This window comes from Rattus norvegicus, chromosome 3, assembly GCF_036323735.1.
Source record: "Rattus norvegicus strain BN/NHsdMcwi chromosome 3, GRCr8, whole genome shotgun sequence".
NCBI lineage: Eukaryota > Metazoa > Chordata > Mammalia > Rodentia > Muridae > Rattus > Rattus norvegicus.
In genome coordinates, this window is record NC_086021.1 from 138,715,318 (window position 1) to 138,737,972 (window position 22,655).

A 22,655-nucleotide genomic window follows, 5' to 3' on the forward strand; every position below is an offset into this window, starting at 1 on the left:
TCTGGTGTATCTGAAGACAGCTACAGTGTACTCATAATAAATAAATAAATAAATAAATAAATAAATAAATAAATAATCTTTTAAAAGAAGAAGACTCGCTGTCTCCATGGTATGGTTAAGGGTCAGGTTTTTATTGTAGCGATGAGAACAGCTAGAGGCAACTGGGAGAGTTCAGAGCAGAGAGAGAGGGAGGAAGACTGAACATGGCCAGCAGACTGGGCATGGCAAGGCTGCCTGTGAGACAGAATAGCCGAGGCCAGAGAAACAGAGCAGGAAACAGAGCAGAGCAGAGAGAAAACAGCGGGAACAGCAGGGTTATAAGGAGGACGAGTGGCTGTGGGGAGGGAGCTTAGGGTGGGGAGGAGGTGAGAAGATGCTGGTGTGCAGACTGAAATGTGACAGGTACTTGAGAGACCGTGGAATCTGGAGACCAGCATGGGCCGTGATGGCTGACAGGTGTCGTAGGTAGCCATATGTACCTTCTGCCCTGGGTAATGGACATGGCTCTTTTTGGCCAAGGGGAACCAGCTTCACGAGTTTTTGAGGAATACTGGTTTTTATCTAACTGCCAGACATCCTTCTGTAGTCCGGGTTGTGTCTATTTCTGGATATTGGGCCACCTTTTGGAATTTTCTTTGGGCCTGCCGGCGAGGGCACAGTGGACCCAATCAGCTGGACCACCATGGGTGAAAGGAGGGTTTACCAGACAGGAAACTGCTGCATGGCTGTATCTAGGGCGGTGAAGAAAGAAAAGGCATTTGGGGGAGGCCAAAGCTGCCATGGCTACTTTTGGGAGATGGAGAGCAGCAAATGAGGTAGGAAAGTCTTCCTAGTTGTAACCAGAGCAGGTAGCTGCAGTGGGAGGGAGCAGAAAGAGCCTGAAAGGTAGCTTAAGGTAGGTGGGCAGGGTGTGTGAAGGCCAGGAGAGCCCAGAGGCTTCCGTGTGCATCGTAAATACCTTGATAGAAACCGGAGGAGGAAGGAACTCGGGGTTTAGCTTTGATGCCTGAAGAAGGAACTCAGGGTTTAGCTTTGATGCCTGTTACAGGCATATGCTAACAGAGAAATAGATGCTACGACATTTGCCAGAGATAAGGGAAGTGGCATTTCCTGGCAGGCAGAAACCGGTTTTACAGGTTCCTAAGGGATGCTGATTTTTATCTATCAGTCAGCAACCCTTCTGAGCCCAGACTGTCATCTAGGACATTGTCACTGCCACTAACTGTGACTCCCACTATTCAGTAACACTTTTGTAACAGTTAAGCAGAGTTACACAGTTCAAACAAACAAACAGAGGTCCTGATTGTAGTGGTGGACATCAGTACTTGGGAGGCAGAGGCAGGTGGATCTCTGTGAGTTCAAGACCACCCTGGTCTACATAGTAAGTTTCAAGCCAGCCAAGGACACAAAGGAGACCCTGGTTTTTGTTTTTGTTTTGTTTTGTGGTTGTTTTGTTTTTAAAAAGGGAAAAGAAAAAGAATGGAACTGCAAATGGTCCGTTGTGGAGGGAAATCAGGACGTTTTGCCACATCACAGACAGAGAACCTGATAGAGCTTGTGAATTCATTGCTGTTCAGTACATTCTACATTGTAGGAAAACACAAACTCGCTCCTCTGCTTGTCACAGAGTACTCAGTTAGGAGAGACACCGAGCAAGGCCACTAAGAGCTGTGTGGGGGAGCGGCACGTGGATGTGGAGAATGTGACAAGGTCATTGATAGGGAGTCCAGCTGGTAAGGGAAATGCTGTCACCACATGGCTGCTGCCTTTGGCTCTGAGGAGCATCAGGGCAGAAAAAGTGAGGCGAAAGGAACAATGGAGTCCTCACCATAGAAATGTGTTAAAACCTAGATCAGGCTTCCATGCCTGCAGGGCCATGGCCCCAGGAACAGATACTGACAGGCACACGCTGAGACATTGTGACAGGCACACGCTGAGACTCTAGCTAACAAGCTGTGCCAGTACAAGGATTTCTCACCTGAGACAATGAGTCCGTGTTCTAGACCCTCCTGCTCCCCTCCTCCTATGGAGGAGTCATGGATGGTGGCTCCTGCTGTAAAATAATGCCATCCTCAGAGAACTAGAAGAAGGGACCCCACAGAAGCCTGGTCCTGCTTCAGAGCCCTCTGGGGTGCAGATACCTGGGTCCCCTTCCACACTGTTATGTCTGACAGAAGTTTTGCCTGAGAATTTCTCAGGACCCAGGAACAAAAAGCCCCTGGGGTCTGAGAGAAAGGCATAGCAGGAACTCAACCCAGCCCTTTCCCACTCACACAGCAGCAGGATGATGGTTGACATTGTGTGTGGTGCCAGAGGTAAGAAAAAGGGTGAGTTCACTACTCCTGACAGTGCAGAGTTAAAACCCTGGCTTCTGTCATGTGGCACTAAGGATCCCTAGAACTGGGGTGAGATCTCTGGGTTATATACTGGCCCTCAGCCTGCATGAGCTGTAGGGGCCAGGGAGGACCCTAGTGGCTCTTGGAAGGTTAAGAAACAAATGACAAGGGGCTGGGGATTTAGCTCAGTGGTAGAGCACTTACCTAGGAAGCACAAGGCCCTGGGTTCGGTCCCCAGCTCCGAAAAAAAAAAGAACCAAAAAAAAAAAAAAAAGAAAGAAAGAAAGAAACAAATGACAATTGGGAGGTCGATGCCTGGTGAAGGAAGGAGCCCAATAGGGCTGGAAGCCCTTCCTGGTTTTTCTGCCACAGATGTAAAAAGGAAGCCAGAGGGAGAAAGCAGAAGAGTGAATACTCAGTTGGATCCTGTGGGTGGGTCCTCCAGGGCCCAGGAGAGGTCCATGCAGAGTCTGAGAACAGTTTTTGTAGCTGAGAGTAGAGAGTAGGAAGGGATGAGGGCAAGATCTCATCAGACCAGACACAGACACTGCTTTTCTGGAGAAACTGCTTTGGGAAAGAGGTATGTCAGACACATTTCTTATTCATTTTTTTTTTTTTTTTTTTTTTGGCAATCTCCACACTCCAGGGCATGTGGTGGGGCTGCTTTCCTGTAATCCTTTAGCAGAAGATTTCCTGGAGCCCTGGGCTTTGTTTATGGCCTTGACTTTGGAGGCATTTTCCTTAGAGAAGTAAGAAGAAAGTCCCCTTGTGTGCTAAAAAGCACCATTCCTCCTGCTAGGAAGGAGGGCAAGGCAATGTGCTCGAATAAATGTAATTCCAAGACTAGAATTGATACAGAACTAAATGATCACAACATACACATGCACACATGTTAATACATAAGTAAGTGATCACAAACACATGTACACCCACTAATGAATAATAATTACAATATACACATGCACAAACACTAATACACAAGTAACTGATCACAAACATACACATGCGCACACGTTTATACATAAGTAACTGATCACAGACACACACATGCACACACATTAATCTGGACTGGGGCCTGACAGAGCACATAATTAAAGCCATGCATTAGCTTAGATTGTGAAAGCTGAACATATGGGGGATCCAAAGTAAGCAAGGTTGGCTGTGTCAGGTCCAGAGGACACGCCAATTCCCCAGGCTCCAAAACTCTGTTCAAATATCCAGAAAATAGCTCAGCCTGGACTCTAGGTGGATGCCTGGCAGTTAGGTAAAAGCCAGCGTTCCTCAGGAACTTGTGACGCTGGTTCCCCTCAGCTTCACTGGCAGAAGGGACAAGTGGCACCTGTCAGCCCATCATGGCCCATGCTGGCCTCCAGACTCCTCAGTCTCTCATGTACCTGTCACACATTTCAGTCTGCACACTAGAATCTTCTCACCATGCTTCTCACCTCTTCCCCACCCTAAGCTCCCTCCAGCTCACGGCTTCCTCCCCACAGTCACCCATCCTCACAGCACTGCTATTTTTCCTTCTTTTTTTTCTTTTGTTGCTGTTGTTGTTTTGGTCTGCTTTCTGTTGTTTGTTTGTGAAGTAGGGTTTCTCTGTGTAGCCCTGGCTGTCCTGGAACTCTGTAGACCAGGCTGGCCTCAAACTCAGAGATCTGCCTGCCTCTGCCTCTCAAGGGCAGGGATTACACTGTGTGCCACCAGCACTCCCACCTGCTACTTTTCAATATGTCCTCTCCCTCCCTGTGTCTCCTCCCACCTCCCCTCCCTACCCTGCTCTGCTCTGCTTCTTGTTTCTCTCACTGTGTTTTCTCTGTTTCCTGTCCCTTGCTGTTACTCTCTCTCACACACAGACTGGGCATGTCTACTTCTTCCTCTCTCTGCTCTAGACTTTTCCATATGCCTCTGACTGTTCTCTCTCTTTATCTACAATAAAAACCTTCCCCGTAATGACAACTTGGAGTGATCACACTGCCAGTTTATACATTTGCTTACAGTCACAAACTGCGTCCAAACTAGGTTTGGCCGCCTGTCCCAATAAACCAGATTAAAAGAAATAAACCCAATTAAAAATTAAAAATAAACCAGATTAAAAGCAGAGAAGGGGGATTTGTTGAATGTGGCTACACTGAGGAGAGAGAGAGAGAGAGAGAGAGAGAGAGAGAGAGAGAGAGAGAGAGAGATGGATCCACGGAATACTGCCCTGCTCTCTAGTCCTGAAGTAAAATTAAACTTTAAATTTAAGGCCAAGGCTAGGCAGCCCTGCCCACCATTCACCCACCCTCATCGAGGCTTCAGTGTCATCCTGTGAGGCCCGCATGAGATCTCTCCATGACAGACTGGCTGCCATCTTTCCGTCTCCCAGCATGAGACTCCCAGGGAATTTCCCATTTCAGCATCAGGCGAGGTAGCCAGCTGGGAACTGAGGGCCACAACTGGGAGCAGGGAGAGCAGACTGGGGATTGTGGGAGGCTTTGAAACCTCAAATCCTGCCCCCAGCATATGCCCTTCCTCCAGCCAGGCCACACCTCTTAAACCTCCCCATACAGGGTCACGACCTGGGGACCTAATGTTCAAATGTCCACAGATATGGAAGACAGGACATTCACCAGGACAGGTGTATGCCTCATACTTGGTGTATCTAGTGAGTAAGAAACATTAAACATTAGTCTTTCTAGTAAACACTAGTGTAAAGCTTTTGTTCCAGAGAAGGATCAATTTTTTTTTATCTTCTGACCTTGTAAAACATCTATGCAAATGTTTGAATCCTGCTCTGGCAAAACTTTTCTTTACATAAAGCCCCTACTATATTTCAAACTTAAAATGGCTTAAGTGCCCCCCCCCTCCCACTTTCCTTTATGTCCTTTGTACTGAGTCTTTTAAGAAGACTGAGGCCGGACCAATGGTGAAAGGAACAGGTGTCACCTTCATTACACGCCTTTAATCCCAGCTCTGGGGAGGCAGGCGGATCTCTGAGAGTTAGAGGCCAGCCTGGTCTACACAGTGGATTTCAGGGACAGCCAAGGCTGTTACACAGAGAAACCCTGTCTTTGCATGAGTGTTCCTTTGTGTGATACCAAGAACATTCTAACAGGTAGGGACCAAACCCTGGACTTGGTCTGTGCTACACAAGCACTTGACAATTTCAGCTTTGCTGCTTCATATCTATCTTACTTTTAATTGTGGGTGCTGTTAGCATTTGTCTAAGCTCCGCCCACAGTTACCCAGCAACAGTCAGGTATGTCTGACTCTATAAAAGGGGTTGCTTGCCCCCTCCTCTTTTTCGTGCTCTTGCTTTGCCTTCTTGATCCATCCCACTCTCTCCCCATTCCCTTCTCCCCTGTCTCTCCACATGGTCTTGGCCGGCCTCTATTCTATTCCTCTTCTCCCTCTCCCTCTCCCTCTCCCTCTCCCTCTCTCTTTCTCTATCTGCCTTTCTCTGTCTCTACTATTCTCTTAACTGCCCTCCCCATGCCCTGAATAAACTCTGTTCTATACTATGCGACTCTATTTTATACCATACTATGTGACTGGTCCCTCAGGTGGAAGGGCCTCAGCATGGGCCCACGAAGGCACCCCTTCCCCCATACCTGACTACACGTCCACCAAAACATATTCCTTCTCCTCTCCTTATCATTTTATAAACACATCATATCGTGCCATGACTCAGATGTAAAAACTCTCCAGGTTTGCTTTCAATCTCTACATCCCACCTGCTACCATGTGGAGATCCGACTTCGGAGAACTGGTAAGCCCCTCCCCCCACTGGTCAGAGCAAATGTCCCCATGGTCCCAGGGGAGAGTTCTTGAGCTCAGAGCTATCCCTGTGCTATTGCTGAGGATGGAGACATTCAGTCGTTTCACTGACCCTCGTCCTAGGACTTTTTCCCTTGGGTAACAGGTGTGTCACGTTTGTGCGCGTGCGTACCTGTGGAGGCCAGCTGTGTCAGATCTACAGCTGGAGAGTGATGGTGCAGCACCTGATATGTTTACTGGGACCTGAACACTGGTCCTCTGGAAGAGTAAGTTATTCTCTTAACAGCTGAGCCATCTCTTCATTTCCCCATGCTTCTGCATCTTTAACCCTTTTGTGCCAGGGGCCAGCCCTGGGGGTTCTCCTTTCTGCTTGGTTCCTCTTGAGGCAGCAAACAGGGAGGAGCATCGGCAGAGGTAAGACTTGATCTTATGAGATATTTGGGATTACTGTTTAATAATAAAATGTTTACCTATCTTAAGTCTAAGTCACGTCACTACTGTAGCTGATCTGCCCGAGTTCCTTTTGGGGGCCAAAAACTGCCATCTCTGGCATTTAGTACTTTATCCTAAAGCAGCAAGGGATTAAGTAAAGTAGCTTTTGTTCTATCTCCTCCAGAACTGCCCAGCTTTGACTACACAGCTCTAACTCCCAGCTGTAACTACACAGCTCTAACTCCCTGCTCTAACTCCCGGCTCTAACTCCTGGTCTGCTAGTGGAAGTCTTAGGAGGAAAAGAGGACACTTCAACAAGTGCCTTAAGCCTTTATTTCTATGTTCTCTCTAAAAAGTTTCCTATGAAATTCTCTAAGAAAAAGGAATTGGGTAATCAAGTAAAGGATTAATTGCCAGAGCCTTTTCTCTTGTCCAGATGCCTCTCGCTTGTCAGGCTAGGGGGAAGTTTGGAGCAATAAACTTCTATCGAACCAGGAGAAGAGAATCACACTCACAGAAGGAAAAACTTTTACACAGCAATTATGGATTAAACTCACATAAATTCATATACAGATTCATGTGCACACACACTCACAAATCTCCATTCAACCCAGTTGTCTCAGCTTACATGCTATCTTATAATTACACACTCACACACACATCCATACTTACATATGTCTATGGAGCAAAAGACCAAGAGCCAGTGCAGAAAAATTAGCTCATTCCACTCATTCCACATGAAAAATTAGCTCTGATCTTTACTGCAAAAAGAAAGGAAAAGCTTCTACCCTTTTATTGCTGTGAGCTATATATATATGTACTAAATATATAGGTATTATTATATTAATTAAATCTATATAATTAAAATATCAAATAATAAAACAATATTTAATATTATATTTTATATTAACATATACTGTGAACATTGTAATTAACATTTAGCAAAATAATATCAACTTATAAAATAATAAAATGAAATAATATTAATTAAAAATAATATATATAATACATTCATATGTACTAACATATATGTACTAAGATATATAATGCACTGTGGTATGTATTTTATACACATTATTAGTTAATATTGGTAGTTAAAATTGTAGTAAAAGAACCTGTGTTTGTCAATGGCCAGCTGTCAAGGGAAATCATAATTACTTGGTGTTAGATTATGGGCTGGAGCTAATCCGGCCATACACACTTGCAGCATCCTCTCGCTCACAGCTGCTGTAGAGGCAAGGAGCAGCAAGTGTCCTACCCCAGGGGAGAGAGCAGGCCCTAAAATGCAAATGTCCCAATGCAGAATCTGCTCCGGCCAAGATGTCTGCAGCAGCCTTTTCCCTCTCATAAATGTTAACACACACACACATACACACACACACACACACACACACACACACACACACACACACACACAAACTGACTGATTCTCTAGCTGGCAGACATCCTAGGGTGAGGGTCCCATCAGAGGGTTCTCCCTGCCTGTCCCACAGCAGTGAGCTTGCATCAGAGGGCTCTCCCACCTGTCCCTCACCCCCTTCGGGTTTATGCTGTAAAGCCTTCCCTATCTTCAGGAAAGACTAACAGATCCCACTTTTGTCATATGGACTTTGAGATTTTGCCTTGCTGTCTCCGGTGCTGGGGCCTGAGCTCTCCTAGGATCCCCACTGTTAGGTTTTAAATCTCGGCCCATGCAGGACAGGAAATACTAAGACATGTGGAAGGTTTAATGAGAGAAGAGTAGAAGAAGAGAGGAAAGGCGGCCGGCCATGGGCATGTGGGGGTGGGGTGGGGGCAAGAACAGAGAAGAACAAAGAGCAAGAGGGGTAAGAAAGGTAAGAGAGAGTAAGAGAAGGAGGGGCAAGCAGCCCCTTTTCATAGTGTCAAGCTCAGTTGGCTGCTGCCAGGTAGCTGTGGGGGTGGAGCTTAAACAGAGTACCAACACCCACCATGCTGTTTTCTCTGTCTGTACATGGTGTTACTAATTTTGTTTTGTTTTTTGTTCAATTGTTTGTTTCTCTGTGTAGCCCTGGCTATCCTGGAACTCACACTGTAGACCAGGCTGGCCTTGAACTCAGAGACCTTCCTTCCCCTGCCTCCCGAGTGCTGGCGCCTCCACTGCCCAGCTGTTGTTTCTAGTTTCTTTATTTCGCAGTAATCCATCTCAGTGTCCTTGGATAAACCACTCAGACCCTTTCGGCAAGTCACAGCCAACAGCGCTGATAGAGCTTGTGGATTTACTGTTACTAGATACATTGTGACATTTCAGAATAGCACGGCTCTCCCGGCAGGTGGGATACATCATGAGATGGCTCTGGGTTCCTGTGGTGAGTAGGGAGCTCAGCATCCGGCCATCGGAAGTATGAGAGTGCACTGAGTCACTGAGGACTGGGCCCAGAGGCTGCAAGTTATGTGGCAGGACACATTCGTCCTAAGAACCACAGGGTCTGCCTTCCCTGCCCTTAAGGGGGCTTCCAGCATCCTGGTCTCCATGACAATGGCTTCTCTGAGGCCCATGCCTGTTTCCTTATTTATAGCCCATAAATCTGAGGAGTAGGCAACAAACTGAGACAGATTGGTGACTGGGCAATGGGAGGGCCTGGGGTGCTTCACCTACCGTAGGGATCGGGCAGGTCTGCACGGCACAAGCCTCAGAGGGCAGGCAGCTCCTAGGTAAGCTCAGACTCCTCAGGGTCTGAGAACAATTCAAGAGATGAAGGGTGCAAATGCTGTTGGCAAGGGTCCCTGGCTGAGCAGGGCACGAGGATTGAAGTCCTTTACTTAACCCTCTAGAAGATTAAGCCTCTTGCATCTAGAAGGAGGCAAGGACCCACCCTCACTTCCCTCTCCATGTCCGAAGTGCCACACTTACTCGGGGGCGAGGGCTCTCCAGTGATGATGGAGCCAAACTCCACAGGGTGAACACTGCCCAGAGGTTGGTCCCTGCAGGGGCCATGGATGGAACAGGTAAGAGTTCAGAAGGTTGGAAAGTGACCATGAATGAGACAAAGGGGGATTGCTTCCCCATAGCATGATGCAATCCCAGTTCTGTGAGGCCAATTTTTCCACTCAGACTCCCTCACTCACTCTAGATGTAGGTCCCGCTCAGGTCCCATCTAGAGCTGAGGTGCAGAGATGTCTCCCTTGGGGCGGGAGCTGTGCCTTCCCTCGCTCTGTTCAGGCCTGCTCTGCTCGTCCAGACTCTGTACCTTTCTCATGGCCTTGCCATTTCTTTTGATGGTTCACTCAAATGTTCCCACTGTCCTTGAGACCCCCATCCCGATGACAGTGTGCAGCTGTCCCCCCTCTGCAGTGGCCCTTCCAACTCCACTCCACCCGTTTCTCTGCCTGCAGAGCCCCAGTCACTGCCTGGCTTTTCCAAGACCTTCTCACTGGCTCCTGGGGCCTGCTGGTGCTGTACCGAGCCTGAGGTGCCCTCTAGTCACATCTCTAGCCCAAACCCTGACCTTTCCTTCAACTTCCAAATTCAGGTGTGGACATAATGTGCCCAGGGGTCCTGTGAAGAGGCAGCCCTAGGTAGATCATTCGTGTTATTAGGTGGCATTTCTGACCGCCAGAGAATTGGGTTTGTGGCGAGTTACAGGGGACAGAGGCACTGAGTCCTGTCACAGAGTGGTCAACACTATAGCTGGCCAGCGATAGGAAGCACAAAGAGGTGCTGGGCTTAGCACTGAGGGGCTTGAAGGGAGTAATGACTAATTAGGGCAAAGGCCGTGGAGATGGCTGAAATATCGGGACAAGGAAGCTAGAGAAGTCTTCAGGGACACAGTGGAGCACAGGCTGTGTTGAATTTGTTTAAAGCAGGAAAGGAAAAAGAAATCCAAGGTGAGGCCACGGCCTGGTGGGAGGCGGAGAAGCTGTACTGGGGGAGAGAGGAAAGAACGGCATCGGCAAGTGCTGGTCAGGGCAGTGATACACACCATAGACCTCTTCCCACTGCCTATAGGCTCTCACTACATCCAGAGGAGAATAAGGACCCCCATCTAGCCTCCTACAGCCCCAGCTCCTTGTAGCCGCTCACTCTTCAAAGCCCTGATGAGTCCTGAGAGGCAGGAGTCACAGTGCCAGGCTCAGGAAGAGGGACCGGAGCCCTCAGAGGCTGGCACTGAGCCTACCTATTACATAGGGCGTCCCTCCTGCAGCACCGTCCTGGTTGCTGACAGAGTGTTGGGAGCTGGTAGTAGCACCAGGCTAGGCCAGCCCCAGGAAGTAGAGGCAGCAGAAAGCTGAGTAGCATGGCCAATGGGAAGGCATCTGGATCTGTGGAGTACAGGGTGCTGAGTCCCAAGCAGGCTACTGCCCAGGTAGTACCTCCCTGCTCCCACCCCATTGGCATACTCGCAGACTGTGCAGGGCCACTATCCACACTACCACCCAAGCCAGGCTTGTCACAGAAGGGTGGAGCCCAGCCTGCAGCACAGTGACAGTTACGATTGCTATTGCAAACCTAAGAAGAGGATAGAAAAGTCACCAGGTAGCAAGGACCTCCAAGGTCACCCTGACCCCTTAGGCTACTCACCCCACGGTTATGGCAGCCACTCGAGCAACGCTCCAACTCCTGGGAGGTAGCATTCTGACAGTGCCTCTCCTGGCACACCTACGGGCATTGTGCCCACTGGGCAGTGAGGAGAACACTTTGGCATGGAGGACTCAATAACCAGGAGGGGTTGGGTGGGCAGGGCTCACCATTCTAGGTCCACAGCGGGTGCCTGGCTCCACCAGACCCAAGCCAAGCTGGTCCAGATGAGTATCAGGGAGTACGAAAGCTCCCCGGCAAAGCACTTGGCGGCCCTTTAGCAGAATTGTGGAATCCACAGTCACTACGTGCGGCACTAGTGGGTTTGGCTTCCCTCCCTGGCACAGCAACTTCCCACACTGAGCGTCCCTGGGGAGGACGTGGAAGGTGGACAACATCTTTGAGTGTTCCCTCCACATGTTCCGTCCTATTTTACAGCTGTAGACCTCAGCTCCACACCTCACCTCTGTGTGCAGGGCAGGAAGCTACCCTTACTGTCCTGGCCACAGTTCCCCTGTGAATTCCCCACGGAGTTCATCTGCTGGAAACATGGCTCAGGAGCCGGCTGGGATCCTGGGGAAGAGAATCGGGGCAGCTCAGGCCTCGCTTTCACGTGTGGAGCTTGCCCACAGTAGAAAACCGCAGGTTTTAGTAGTGGTCAGGTCAGGCCCAGCATTAGGTCTCACCAGGCCCCCATAGCTGCTGGCACTGCTTCTCCAGCGTGGGACACCAGCCATCTAGGCAATAGCCACGACCCTCAGCGCAGGGTGAGCCATCCAGTAGGTAAACATCTGCGGGACAATGAGGGGAGGTGCCGGTGCAGAACTCGGGGAGGTCGCAGTCGTTCGCGGCGGGACGACAAGGTGTGCCTGCGGGCTTTAGCTACACCAATGACCCATTAAAGGAAAGCAGAGAGGTCTTTGCTGAAAGCCCGAAGGAGTGCTAAGTGAACCCTCACACAGGATCAAGCTCATACTCAGAAAGGTACCAGCCCAGCTAAGATCAACAGGCCGCTCCCCAGTATCTCGAGTCCTCACCAGGCACCGCGCACAGCAATCACCCTGGGCGCATTGCGCCCCGGCACGCAGGGAACAGTTGTGGGCAAAGCAGCAGGGATCTGGGCGCTTCTGAAATTAGGAAAGGAGAGAACACGTGACTGCGGAGCAAGTTAGATCTGGGAGAGGCTGGGAGCATGGGTCAGCCTTGAACCCCAGGAACTGAGAAGGTGACCTGACCTGGCCAGAACCGCAGTCGCACTCTTCTTCTGCTTCCACGAAGCCGTTTCCGCAGCGGCTGGGCAGCACCAGGAGCCCGGGAGCCGAGACGTTAGAGAGGCACGCACCGCCCCCTTTGCGGAAGAAGGTGCGCAGCTGGCGGCGGCTGCAGGCGCTGAAGACGCGCGGGAAAGGATGCCTACAGATGGAAGCAGATGTCCTCCTAGTGCGGAGACCATCTGAGAGGCAGGTGTCATGTCCTAAGCTCTGGCTGCTACTGCGCTCTGGGCCCCGGGGTTAGCCGCCAAGATGGTTACCTCCTAAGCTAAGCTAAGCGAGCAGTCTAGGGAAGGGAGGGGAAAGGAATGCAAGGAACTCGAAACAGGAGGCTGTGACGCTAAAATCGGGCAGTCCGGGCCCCAAGGAGGACTAGCGATTAAGAGTGGAGTACCCTAGTCTGGCAGTCATTCTGAGACTCGACCTTATCGGCATTTCTCCCACCGAGGCCCTATTAACAGGTGGTTACTACCCTCACTTGGGGAAGAGGGAACTGAGGGGTAACCAAAGAAACGCAGTCTCTGTGTCCAGGTCCGGTGACACTGGCCTTCTGTGCGTACCCTGTAGCTGCTTCCATGACGCAGCCTCCTTGTTCTGCGTCTGCCTCCATGCAGCAGCCCTCTGGGTCATGGTGGAGGCCTAGGCTGTGGCCTATCTCGTGGGCCATGGTGGCTGCTGTGCCGATGGGGAGTTCCGAGTGGTCCTGGGGAGCCGGGCTTCACTGAGGACCACAAACCCTGCCCAAACCTCTCTCCTCCTAGGTCCCCAGCAGAGCTTACTGTGCTCACACCTCCGGAGCTCTCTGCGTGGCACATGCCCTCCACAGGCGCCAGGCCCACCGTGGTACCCTGGAAAGTGCGGCCCCTAAGGATGGTGGAGCAGGGCGTGTCTGGGTGGAGCTGGAAATAAGGACCTCCAGCAAGCAGTGTGTGTGTGTGTGTGTGTGTGTGTGTGTGTGTGTGTGTGTGTGTGTGTAAAAGGCACCCACGTGAGCAGTTGCGTGGAGTCGTGTGGTCTCCTGACCCACAGCCCACGGCGCCACTGTAGGAAAGCCCAGAGCGTTTCGTTTGCGTCCTGCGTGATGCGGCTATGATCCTGCTCCGTCCACACTTCCAGCCCGGTCAACACCAACTGAATATCCAGAGTCCTGAGAATCTGAGGGAGAGACTGGCTGAGGCCAGGAACCAGGCACACCGGGCCAGAGCTTTTCAATTGCCTCGCTCCCAAGCGCCCTAACCACCCAACCTGGTCCACGCAATTGGCAATTTCCAGGAGGCGCTGTCTTGTGTGGTTCAAATTCTGACGCTGAAGCAAGAACTGAGAAGGCAGAAATCCCTGGGCTATAAGAGGGCCGAGCAGGCTCCAGCCCAGCCCAGTCAGACTTCTTAGGTCTCTCCTCACCAGGGCGTGGTCAGCCACTATGTACAGTTCCAGGTACTTGGGACTCCTGCGAGCCTCTCGCCTCATCTGTGAGGAGCAAATGGTGAGGGGTAGACTGCTTGACCGAATCCTGGCCGCACACCACAATCCCCGGGGGCGGGGGAGGGGACAATTAAACTTGGGCTCAAACTTGATTCTTCAGCCTCCGAATTAAAACAGGAAGAACCCGTCTAGGTCCTCACATTCCTGTCTCCTCTGGTTTGAAGGACCAGATCCACACTAGTCTGTGCCCCTTACCCGTCTGTGGGGGACATGAGGAAGACGGGCCATTCCTGCTTTGAATTGGGAGTTCTTGTCTTTCCGGGCCCCTCTCCAGGTGAACAATTGTTCCACCCGGAAGATCTTGTGGGTTGGGAAGTCCTTGGTGTCCCCAGGCATCCAGGGGTGTAGATAATAGCTCACTTTGCTGCTAAGCACAATAAGGCCACTAGGGTGCAGGGGAGTGCAGAGATGTGTAAAACAAACAAACAAACAAACAACAACAACAACAAAAACCCCAAACCAAAAAACAAACAAAAGCTCCCGAGCTTTCACCTCTGCAGCCCCAGGCCCTCTCCCCCAACTCCTTACCTCATCCCCGAGCAGGTGCTGAGGACTACCCAGGATTCCCGGAAGCCCCTCACACACCCCTGATAGTGGCAATGATCCTAGAGAGGAGGAAACTCATACCAAAATCTCAGTAGGGGCTCAAGTTGGAGGGACAAGGAGGAAGGGGGACCTAAAGGACCCCCTTAGGAATGCAAAACGGGATAGGGGAGCATTTAGGATGCACCTCTCACACTGTCCTCAGAGTCCATGAAAACATCTCACCGTGTGGTTGGGGGACAGCACTATGGGCTGCCCATCCCGGCTGTAGTAGGTTTCTGTGTATCCTGGGGCCAGAAGCCTGCTGGAAAGCGGGGGTTTCAGGAGTCACTGAATTTAGACCTCCCTCCTGCAGGCCTTGCTTCCAGGTCTCCTCCCCTGGGGCTAACTGAGCCACTTTGAACGAGGCTTGCAGTGAGTCAGAAGGGAAAGGACAGCAAGGGGGGTGCCATTCCTGCTTTGTACTTGGAGTTCTTTTCTCTCTGGGACCCTCCTTCACTGTGCCTCAAAGAAAAAACCTCGGACTAAGGAAGACAAAGGTCTGGAGCGAGCCCTGAGGTGGCTTAGACAAGGGAACAGAAGTGTGGGAAGCACCAGAAGGAGCCGGCTGGGAATCTTTGGTGCTGTGGAGTCTGCAGCTGGCTGGTGAAGAGGAGTCAGGGGATATTGCCTCAGACATGCCACATGGGGCCAGGGCACTCGTGCCTTTGCAGAACAGACCCTAGGCCGTTCAGACTGCTAGATCCCATGTCTCCATCTGCCCCTCATGGGGGCTTACTTCCCACTTCCACAGAAAACAAAGTCCCACCTGCCTGAAGTTGCTTCTGTTCAGCCCACCCGGGCAAGGATCCCTTTTCCTAGAGCTAGCCTCTACTCAGTAATGGCTCCAATTTCAGGCTCCTTCCCTGCCCCCACCAAGAACACAGCATCCATCAATGAGTAGCTGTTGGTGCTTCTCTTCCTTCCTTCTTTCCTTCTCTTCCTCCCCTCCTCCTCCTTCCCCCCTCCTCCTCCTTCTCCCCTCCTCTTCTCTCCCCTCCTCTCCCTCCCCTGCTTCTTCCCTTTTCCTCTTCCTCACTCCTCCTTTATATTTTGAGACAGGGTTTTGCTAAGTTGCCTAGGCAGGTCTTGAACTCACTCTGTATAACCCAAGGCAGGCCCTGACTTGACTCTGTGTTTCTCCTGCCCAGCCTCCTGAGGAGCAGGACTTACAGGCCTGCACCACCATGCCTGACTTCAATTGCTCTTCCTTACAAAAATTCCTGACTCCAACTTCACCTTGTCCTCTAGATCACCCACCCAGCTCCAGGCCGTTGTACGGCCAGCCGTCCTTACACTCATTTCAACTCTGCTTCTTGCTGGCTGCCTTCTTCGATCTGGTCCCACTGGGACTTGCCCAGCCCCTTCCTCCCTGTTCTCTTCCAAGCAGATGGAACCATTCCAGGTAGACCAGATGAACTGTCATCATTGGATTGTAGCTTTTTTTCTGCCATGTGTGGAAGTTCCCTTCATCAGGAATTCTCTTTGAATTAAGGTATCAGGAACTGACCACTGGGCTGTGCTCACTCAGCAGGGGTATGAGATGGAAAGCAGGTATGTTTTTACCTACAGCTGGGCTCAGTCCACTTTAGCCTCAAGGCATCAGCCACTCTCCCTGTCACTCATGTCACTTCCCACCCAGCCTCCCCCGAGAAAGCTCTGATCCTCTCCGGAGAGGGTCTGTGTCTGGGCTTCAGCAACCCCCAGGCTGGTACTCACTGGTTCTTCTCCAATTCAAGCAGGAGATCCTGGCCTTCAGCCTTTAAAGCCACCAGCCCTGAGTCAGGCTTGGAGATCTGACAGAGAAGGAATGCAGTGACACACCAGGCCTCCAGGCCACCTGCCTGCCAGGGAACCGGTAGGAGGTAGAGCTGCCTAGTGAGAAGACTCACAGGGACAGCTGGCTCCTGCATTGCAGGCTGTGGATAGATGTGGGAGCTGTAACTCAGATGGTCCCAGTGCTTGTGTTGGTGACACGGACCCTTAAAGATGCACAACAACCATCTATGGACACAGCGGTTGCTAAGTTGCTCAGGTCGATTTGTGTGCTATGTCTGCTATGGGCATATGCTATGTCCTTAAACAGGGGCCCCATGAAAAGGGGCTCCTGAGCCTTTCCCTTGGTCTCTTTTGTTCCTAGAGAAGACAGGAAGAACAGAGGGCAGTGGGCACTAAGAGTGATGTGGGTCATTGGTTGAGCTAAGGCTTTGGCTGTCTCATGTTCTGCCTAGGGCCTTGTTTCTGTTTTGATTGTGTGCAGGTTTGCTGGCTTGCTAGTTTGCTGTGGGTGCTGCAGATCGAACCCAGGGCCTTGCTTGAGCCAAACAAGCACCAGATCACCGGGCTTCATCCGCAGCTCCTTGCCTTGTTACATATCTCTCCATCTCGCTGCCTTCTCTCATTCCTGATAGAAGCCAGACTTTTTCCTCCACCTCCAATTCCAGGGAGCCGCCTGGCCCGCTGAAACTCCCCCAGGCCGGCCTCATAACTGAACTCATGAAATAAACACAAACCCCAACTTTGGCTCCCCCAAAAGTGTTGCCTCTCTCAACTTGATGTCAGAAGGTCTGGCCTCAGCCCTCTAGCCACCTCTCCTTTCTCACTGACTGGCTACAAACCAGAACTGGAACTAGCCCAAGAGATTCCAGGGAAGGCTGCTGTAATATTTTAAAATGTTTTCCTCACCCAAGATGACTTTCCCCTTTTTATCCCAAAATGCACTGGGCTGGGACCCTGACCAAGAATCTCGCAGGGGGCCCTTCCCCAGCAGGTGTAGAGTAGATGGCCCTTAATTCCTCAGCTACGGGCTCCATGAGGACCCAAACATGAGCTTATATGGTTGGAGTGCCCCCTGCTTTACAGGAAAATGTCTGTTCTGGGAAAAAGGAAGCCCACCCCCCGACCCCCGTGGAAGGTCCCCTCCCTCTGCAGGCCTTGCTGCCTTTACTTCTGCTCCAGCGTCCCCCCCTCCCCCTCTGTGCCCCATCCCCACCCTGAAGTATGATCCTGTTTGTGAAATATACAAGCCCTGCCAAAGCTCCTCCTGTCCTGTCCTCACAGGCTTCCTAACGCAGAGCAGAGTCCCCCCTGGGACTCTCTCACAGACCAAGCCAGGCAAGGAGAGAGGCCACAGTCAGGGGAACCCGTGTGTGTCCACAAGTCATCTTTGCTTGACTAGTTGAGAGAAATCCTAGAGGTCTGAGGGACCCCAGTGAAGGCCCTAGCTGGAAGGTTTAGCTTTCTGGAAACCCAGGTTATGGTGGCAACACTATCAGGTTTGAACAGTGGGGCTGCCCTCTGTCTAGAAGTAAGATTCAAACTCCAGCTTGAGTAGTTGTAGGAGAGCAGGAGAAGGCAATAGTCTGAAGCTCTTAGCTCTCAGGGGGTCTCAGGCTTCTAGGACCAATGAGCTATTCAAGCATGAGTAACTTTACAAGCTCTGGGGGGCTGAGTTTGCCTCTCTGAGAGACAGGCATACCAGTGCTGGCCTCACTGTGCAGGACAGCTGTAAGGGCACGCAGCTATTCTTGGAGAATGCAATGAGCAGGAGTTAGGGGCAGGCTGGGCAGGGTGCTGGAGAAGTGAACCGAAGTGAGGATACATCTGGGGATACAAGGAGACTGGACCACAGGTTTCTCACTCGCACCAGGTGGCTTCCAGCCGTGGAAGTTGAGCTTACAGGGGAGCACTGTGTCCACAGAGCCACATGTTCCCCATCAACGTGGCTAAGGGGGATATTTTGGTGTCCTTCCTTTAAAAGCTCCTGAAGCTGGCATGATGTCTCATCACTTGAAACCCACCAGGGCTATATAACAAGACCCTGTCTCAATCAAAACAGAACACACACACACACACACACACACACACACACACACACACACACACACACAGCTTCTGAAAAGCTTTAGACCCCAAACTGTGAACTTATCTTTGTTAGTTGAGTGGGGATGGCCTGGATGTTCCCTCATGGAGAAGAGGGTGAGGGCCAGGAATAGAAGAGGGTGGGAGGGAGGAAGCCCAAAATGACTTCCATGTGTGCAGACTCACGCCATCTAGATGTCTCCTTGTCCCACCCACCCGACAGGGAGTGGCTCAATGGTACAGTGATTTGGTTCTGAGAACCCCAGAAAAACTGACACTGCATTTGGGGGAGAAGACAGAGGCTGAGACCCAGGACCCCTAATAAGGACAGGATAAGGGATGGTTACCTGCTCTTTCAGGGTGACCTTGAGCCACGTTTTCCCATCCAAAACCCAGTGGGGAGTGACTAGCTCTCCACCAGCATTTCCTGGGGTGAAAACAGAGACTAGTGTCAGGATAGCAATTAGGAGCAGGGAGCCATGGGGAAGGAGGAGTCCTGAAAGCTGGACTCCATTTGTAACACTCCCGGGGTTTGGTATTCATGGGGCATCCCTTGAATGGAGCAGCAACCAGGGAGGTGGCAAAAGAGAAACTGAGGCACCTGGAAACATCCCCATTGGGGAATTTGAGAGCAGCCAGAGCTTGGGAAGCTGATTTGAGGTCAGAGGTTCCAGGAAGAAGCCCAGATTCAAGGGCAGAGGGGCTGGGAAGAAGGAGGCAGCCGTGGGTATTTTTAGACTGGGCAGCAGATGCCTTTAGGGTGAGAGATGTGTAACCAGAGGCCTCCTTTGCCATCTGAGTAAGACAGCCACCAGATGTCTCCCCCACAGCTCCCCACTCCCATTGGGGTTGATGCTGGTGGTGGGACTCTGAGGGACCTGATCCAGAACCCCTCCCTTCTCTTTGTGTCAAGGTGAAGGGAGGAGCTGGGGTTCAGAGGCTCAGTCATCCTGGGCCAGGCATTTCCAGGGGGGCTCCAGGAGGAATATCTGAGCCAAGCCTTACTCAGAGGGTGTTGGAATGTTCTTCAGGAATGTTCCTACCTCCCCTCTCCTATCTGGTCCCAGAAACACTCCCAGGACCTATCCTGCAGGAGCCAGGCTCCAACAGCCAGAGGCGGCAGCAAGCCCACTTATCCCTGACACTGGATTCTCCAGTTGGGCCAGACAAACAAAACAAACAACAACAACAAAACAAAAACAAACAAAAACAAAGAAACCCCAGCCACCCCCAGCTCTGGCCCTAGCCCTGCCAAAGCTAAGAACTCTCGTTGGCTCAGCTGGGTCATCCTAAGTCCTTGTTCCTCTCCCACCTCCTCTCTAGATCCCAGACATCAAAATCCTGGAGTAGGAGCTGGAGAGGTGGATCGGTGGGTAAGAGCACTGTTTACCAGAGAATCAGGTCCAGGTCTCAGCACCCACATAGTGGCCCATGACCAACCATCGGCAACTCCAGCTGCAGGGGTTCGGTCTCCCTGTTCTGACCCCCAGGTTTCCTGGTACCTCCGCAGTACACAGATGTATGTGTGCGCAAAACACTCACACACGTCTTTAAAATCTGAAATAGCAGCAGCTCCAGGAACCTCGTCCTTAAAATCACACGTGCTTCTTAATCAGTGAGCCATCATGCCACTGCGGATGAGGGTGTGACTTTGGAATGGAGGCTGGAGAGAAGAGAGAGGAGAGGGAAGGACAGAGAAGACTTCCTGGAAGTCAAAGATCTCTCAGCCAAGAGAAGGCTTAACTGGATATGGAGAACCAAGTCTTGCTGGCCTCAGGTCACCAAGGGCGACAGATTCAGGCGTGAGTGTTCCCTGTGCAGTCCTGCAAGGCCACCTTCAGGAAGAAAGCGAGGATGAAGCTAGGAGTCTGGGGGGACTAAAGTGGAAACTGAGGAAGCCAGGCTGCATCAGGGAACACAAAGGCACTCTCTTCCTGCCATCAACTATGGCCTGGCTAAAAGTGATACAGCTGTCACTCAGCCCCCTCAGAACCTTATGAAGCAGGACTCCATAGGTGGCTTCCAGGCTGCCCAACAATCCAGCCCTCAGCCCTTGCTGCCTTCTCCCCGGATGTCCTTCTGCCTTCTGGCCAGCCAGGCGCCTGCTGCACGGAGTTTGGAGACCCTACACACTTGGGGATGTTAAGAGCCCTGCGGTACTGGAGTGAGGAGAGGTTACAGGCCGAAGAGAAAGTGGCAGTCCCAGGCACTGCTGGCAGACACCCCTGCTTGAAGAACTGCCACTTAAGGCAACCGTATAAACACCATACACATTGCCCAGAGCCAATCTGAGGGGAGGATGAGCCGAACAGGACAGCTAGGCCTGTGAGCAGACCGGGACTCCAAGGACCCAAGGGCACCAATCCTTCCTGGAGGAGGAAGACGCCCTGTCCTGATAGTCTGGAGGTGCAGAAGCTTCGGAGCAGAGATAAGAGATAGGCAGCACTCAAGAGAGGGTAGAGTTGCCTCTTTGCTTAGCTAAGTGTGGGCAAGTCTACTCCAGGGCTTTCCCACGCCCTGTCCTGGCCAGGTAGCCCAGGGTGGAGAACTCTGTGTTTCAGTAGTTGCACTAGAACCCAGGACCACCACCACTTCACCCTGCCCTAGAGGCGCCCCAGCCCAGCATCCTCACCTGGAAACATCCGAGCGCTCAGCAGAGGACACGCGGGAAGCAACAGCAGCAGCAATAGCAGCATGGGAGACCCCCCTGGTCTCCCGCACCGGCACCCCGAGCCCATGGCTGGAGTGCCTTTGCCTCCCACTCTTGCTGTGCAGTTGGCTCCACCCTGGCTGGAGGGAGCCCGCCTCCTCCCGCCCTCAATCCGCCTCGCGCTACCTCGCGGGAGCCTGTCCCTACCCTGGCCCGCAAGACAGGAGTCTGCGCTGCGGGAGCCAGTACGACCCTCCCTGGCTTCACTGGCAACAACCCTACCCTTGCTGGCAAAGGGAGGCGAGGGAGGGAAGTCTGGGAAGGTTCTTAGAGAACCTCTCTAGTGCTGAACAGAGGCGTTGGCTAAGTGATCCCCGCGGCTGCTCTGGTCTGCTCAGGGCAGGTCTCTGGTCCCGGTCTTCCTAGTGACATGTGGACCCGCCTTTCTACCTGCCCTGAGCTGGGATTCCTCCCAGGATCTGTCTACCTGCACCTAGTGTCCCACCGCAGTGAAGCTGTCCCACTGTGAGCTGAGGCTCATCTGAGTACCTTGGGGTCTTGTGGTAGCTGCGTTGCTGAAGTCTGTGGTTCCTGGCAGTGGTGGGCGCAGAGTAGAGGAACAGCGATGGTCAGGACAGAATTGTACTATACCACAGACCGCCCAGGTATAAGGGATCCTTCCCCAAGTTTTAGGGACATTGTTTTTGTGTTGAAAAGATCACTTCGTACACTTGTTGTGATATTGGATAGCAAGAGATTTAACTTTGAAATAAGCCAGTTAATAATTTCGTTGTGGGAATATGGAATGTAAAATTTCCAACAACAGAAAAAAAAACATTTATGTGATTCAAACATCAAACAATATGATAGATCAGGCAGTTGGATCCAGACAGGACACTCAAGACGGCCAGCCTGGGCAATATAAGGAGAGGTCTCATGGAAGAGAAAGGGAAGGGAAGGGGAGAGAGGGGAGCGAGTGGCACACACACACACACACACACACACACACACAGAGAGAGAGAGAGAGAGAGAGAGAGAGAGAGAGAGAGAGAGAGAGAGAGACTTAGATAGACAAGCTTGGGGCCCTGAGTTCCATCCCCAGCACCCTAGCATCACATAAACTGGGTGTGCAGCACACAACTGCATCCCAGCAGATGGAGGCAGAGGACAAATTCAAAGTCCTGTACTGAAAAAGTGTGAGATCGGATCGGCCTGGAGACCTGGGGTGTCCGGGAGAGTGGGAGCGTCACCAAGGAGATGGCTTGGTAAGTAAAGTGCCTACTGTGCGTTCCTGAGTTGAGGTCTCCAGCAACCACAGAAAGGCAGAACCGGTGCACAAGCCTGAAAGCCGTGTGTTAGACTGGACAGAGACAGGCAAATTGTTGAGGTCCAGGTTCAGTAAGAGACCCTATCTCAAAAAAAACTGAGGGAGAGTAACATTGGAAGAACTCAGAGTCACACACACACACACACACACACACACACACACACACACACACGGGGCGGGGCTGTGAGGGGACTTGAAGATAGCTGTAGTTCGCGTCTCTAATTCCAGCCCTTCAGAGGCAGCTGGAGCTGCACAGGAAGACCCTGACTCAAAAACCAAACACAAGCCGGGCAGGGCTGGCACACACCTTTAAGCCCAGCACTTGGGAGGCAGGAGGATCTCTAGGTTCAAGGCCAGCCTGGTCTACAGAGTGAGTTCCAGGACAACCAGGGCTACACAGAGAAACCTGTCTTGAAAAACC

At 51.6% G+C, this 22,655-nt stretch overlaps 1 protein-coding gene across 8 annotated transcripts; it reads right to left on the reverse strand.

Annotated features, from left to right (window-relative positions):
* Positions 1 to 110: 110 nt before the first annotated feature.
* On the reverse strand, positions 111 to 21,075 carry Adam33 (ADAM metallopeptidase domain 33). Of its 8 annotated transcripts, XR_005501878.2 has the most exons (23): positions 20,890 to 21,055; positions 18,605 to 18,684; positions 16,116 to 16,192; positions 14,583 to 14,661; positions 14,343 to 14,419; positions 14,010 to 14,199; positions 13,734 to 13,799; positions 13,578 to 13,649; positions 13,321 to 13,487; positions 13,112 to 13,196; positions 12,893 to 13,035; positions 12,297 to 12,474; positions 12,099 to 12,188; positions 11,748 to 11,943; positions 11,526 to 11,634; positions 11,232 to 11,430; positions 11,065 to 11,142; positions 10,884 to 10,992; positions 10,661 to 10,805; positions 9,397 to 9,467; positions 9,142 to 9,219; positions 1,979 to 2,053; positions 111 to 731 (listed from the first exon to the last, which is right to left on the reverse strand). XR_005501878.2 is itself a non-coding variant. In NM_001395113.1 (21 exons), the coding sequence occupies exons 1-21, from the start codon at positions 20,993 to 20,995 to the stop codon at positions 9,194 to 9,196; spliced, it is 2,343 nt and encodes a 780-aa protein (NP_001382042.1). In that variant the 5' UTR covers positions 20,996 to 21,030; the 3' UTR covers positions 8,729 to 9,193. The 8 variants fall into 8 exon arrangements, 1 of the variants encoding a protein (NP_001382042.1); XR_005501877.2 differs by having other exon boundaries at positions 111 to 2,053; XR_005501876.2 differs by lacking the exons at positions 111 to 731; positions 1,979 to 2,053 and adding an exon at positions 2,931 to 7,802.
* Between the last annotated feature and the right edge of the window lie 1,580 nt (positions 21,076 to 22,655).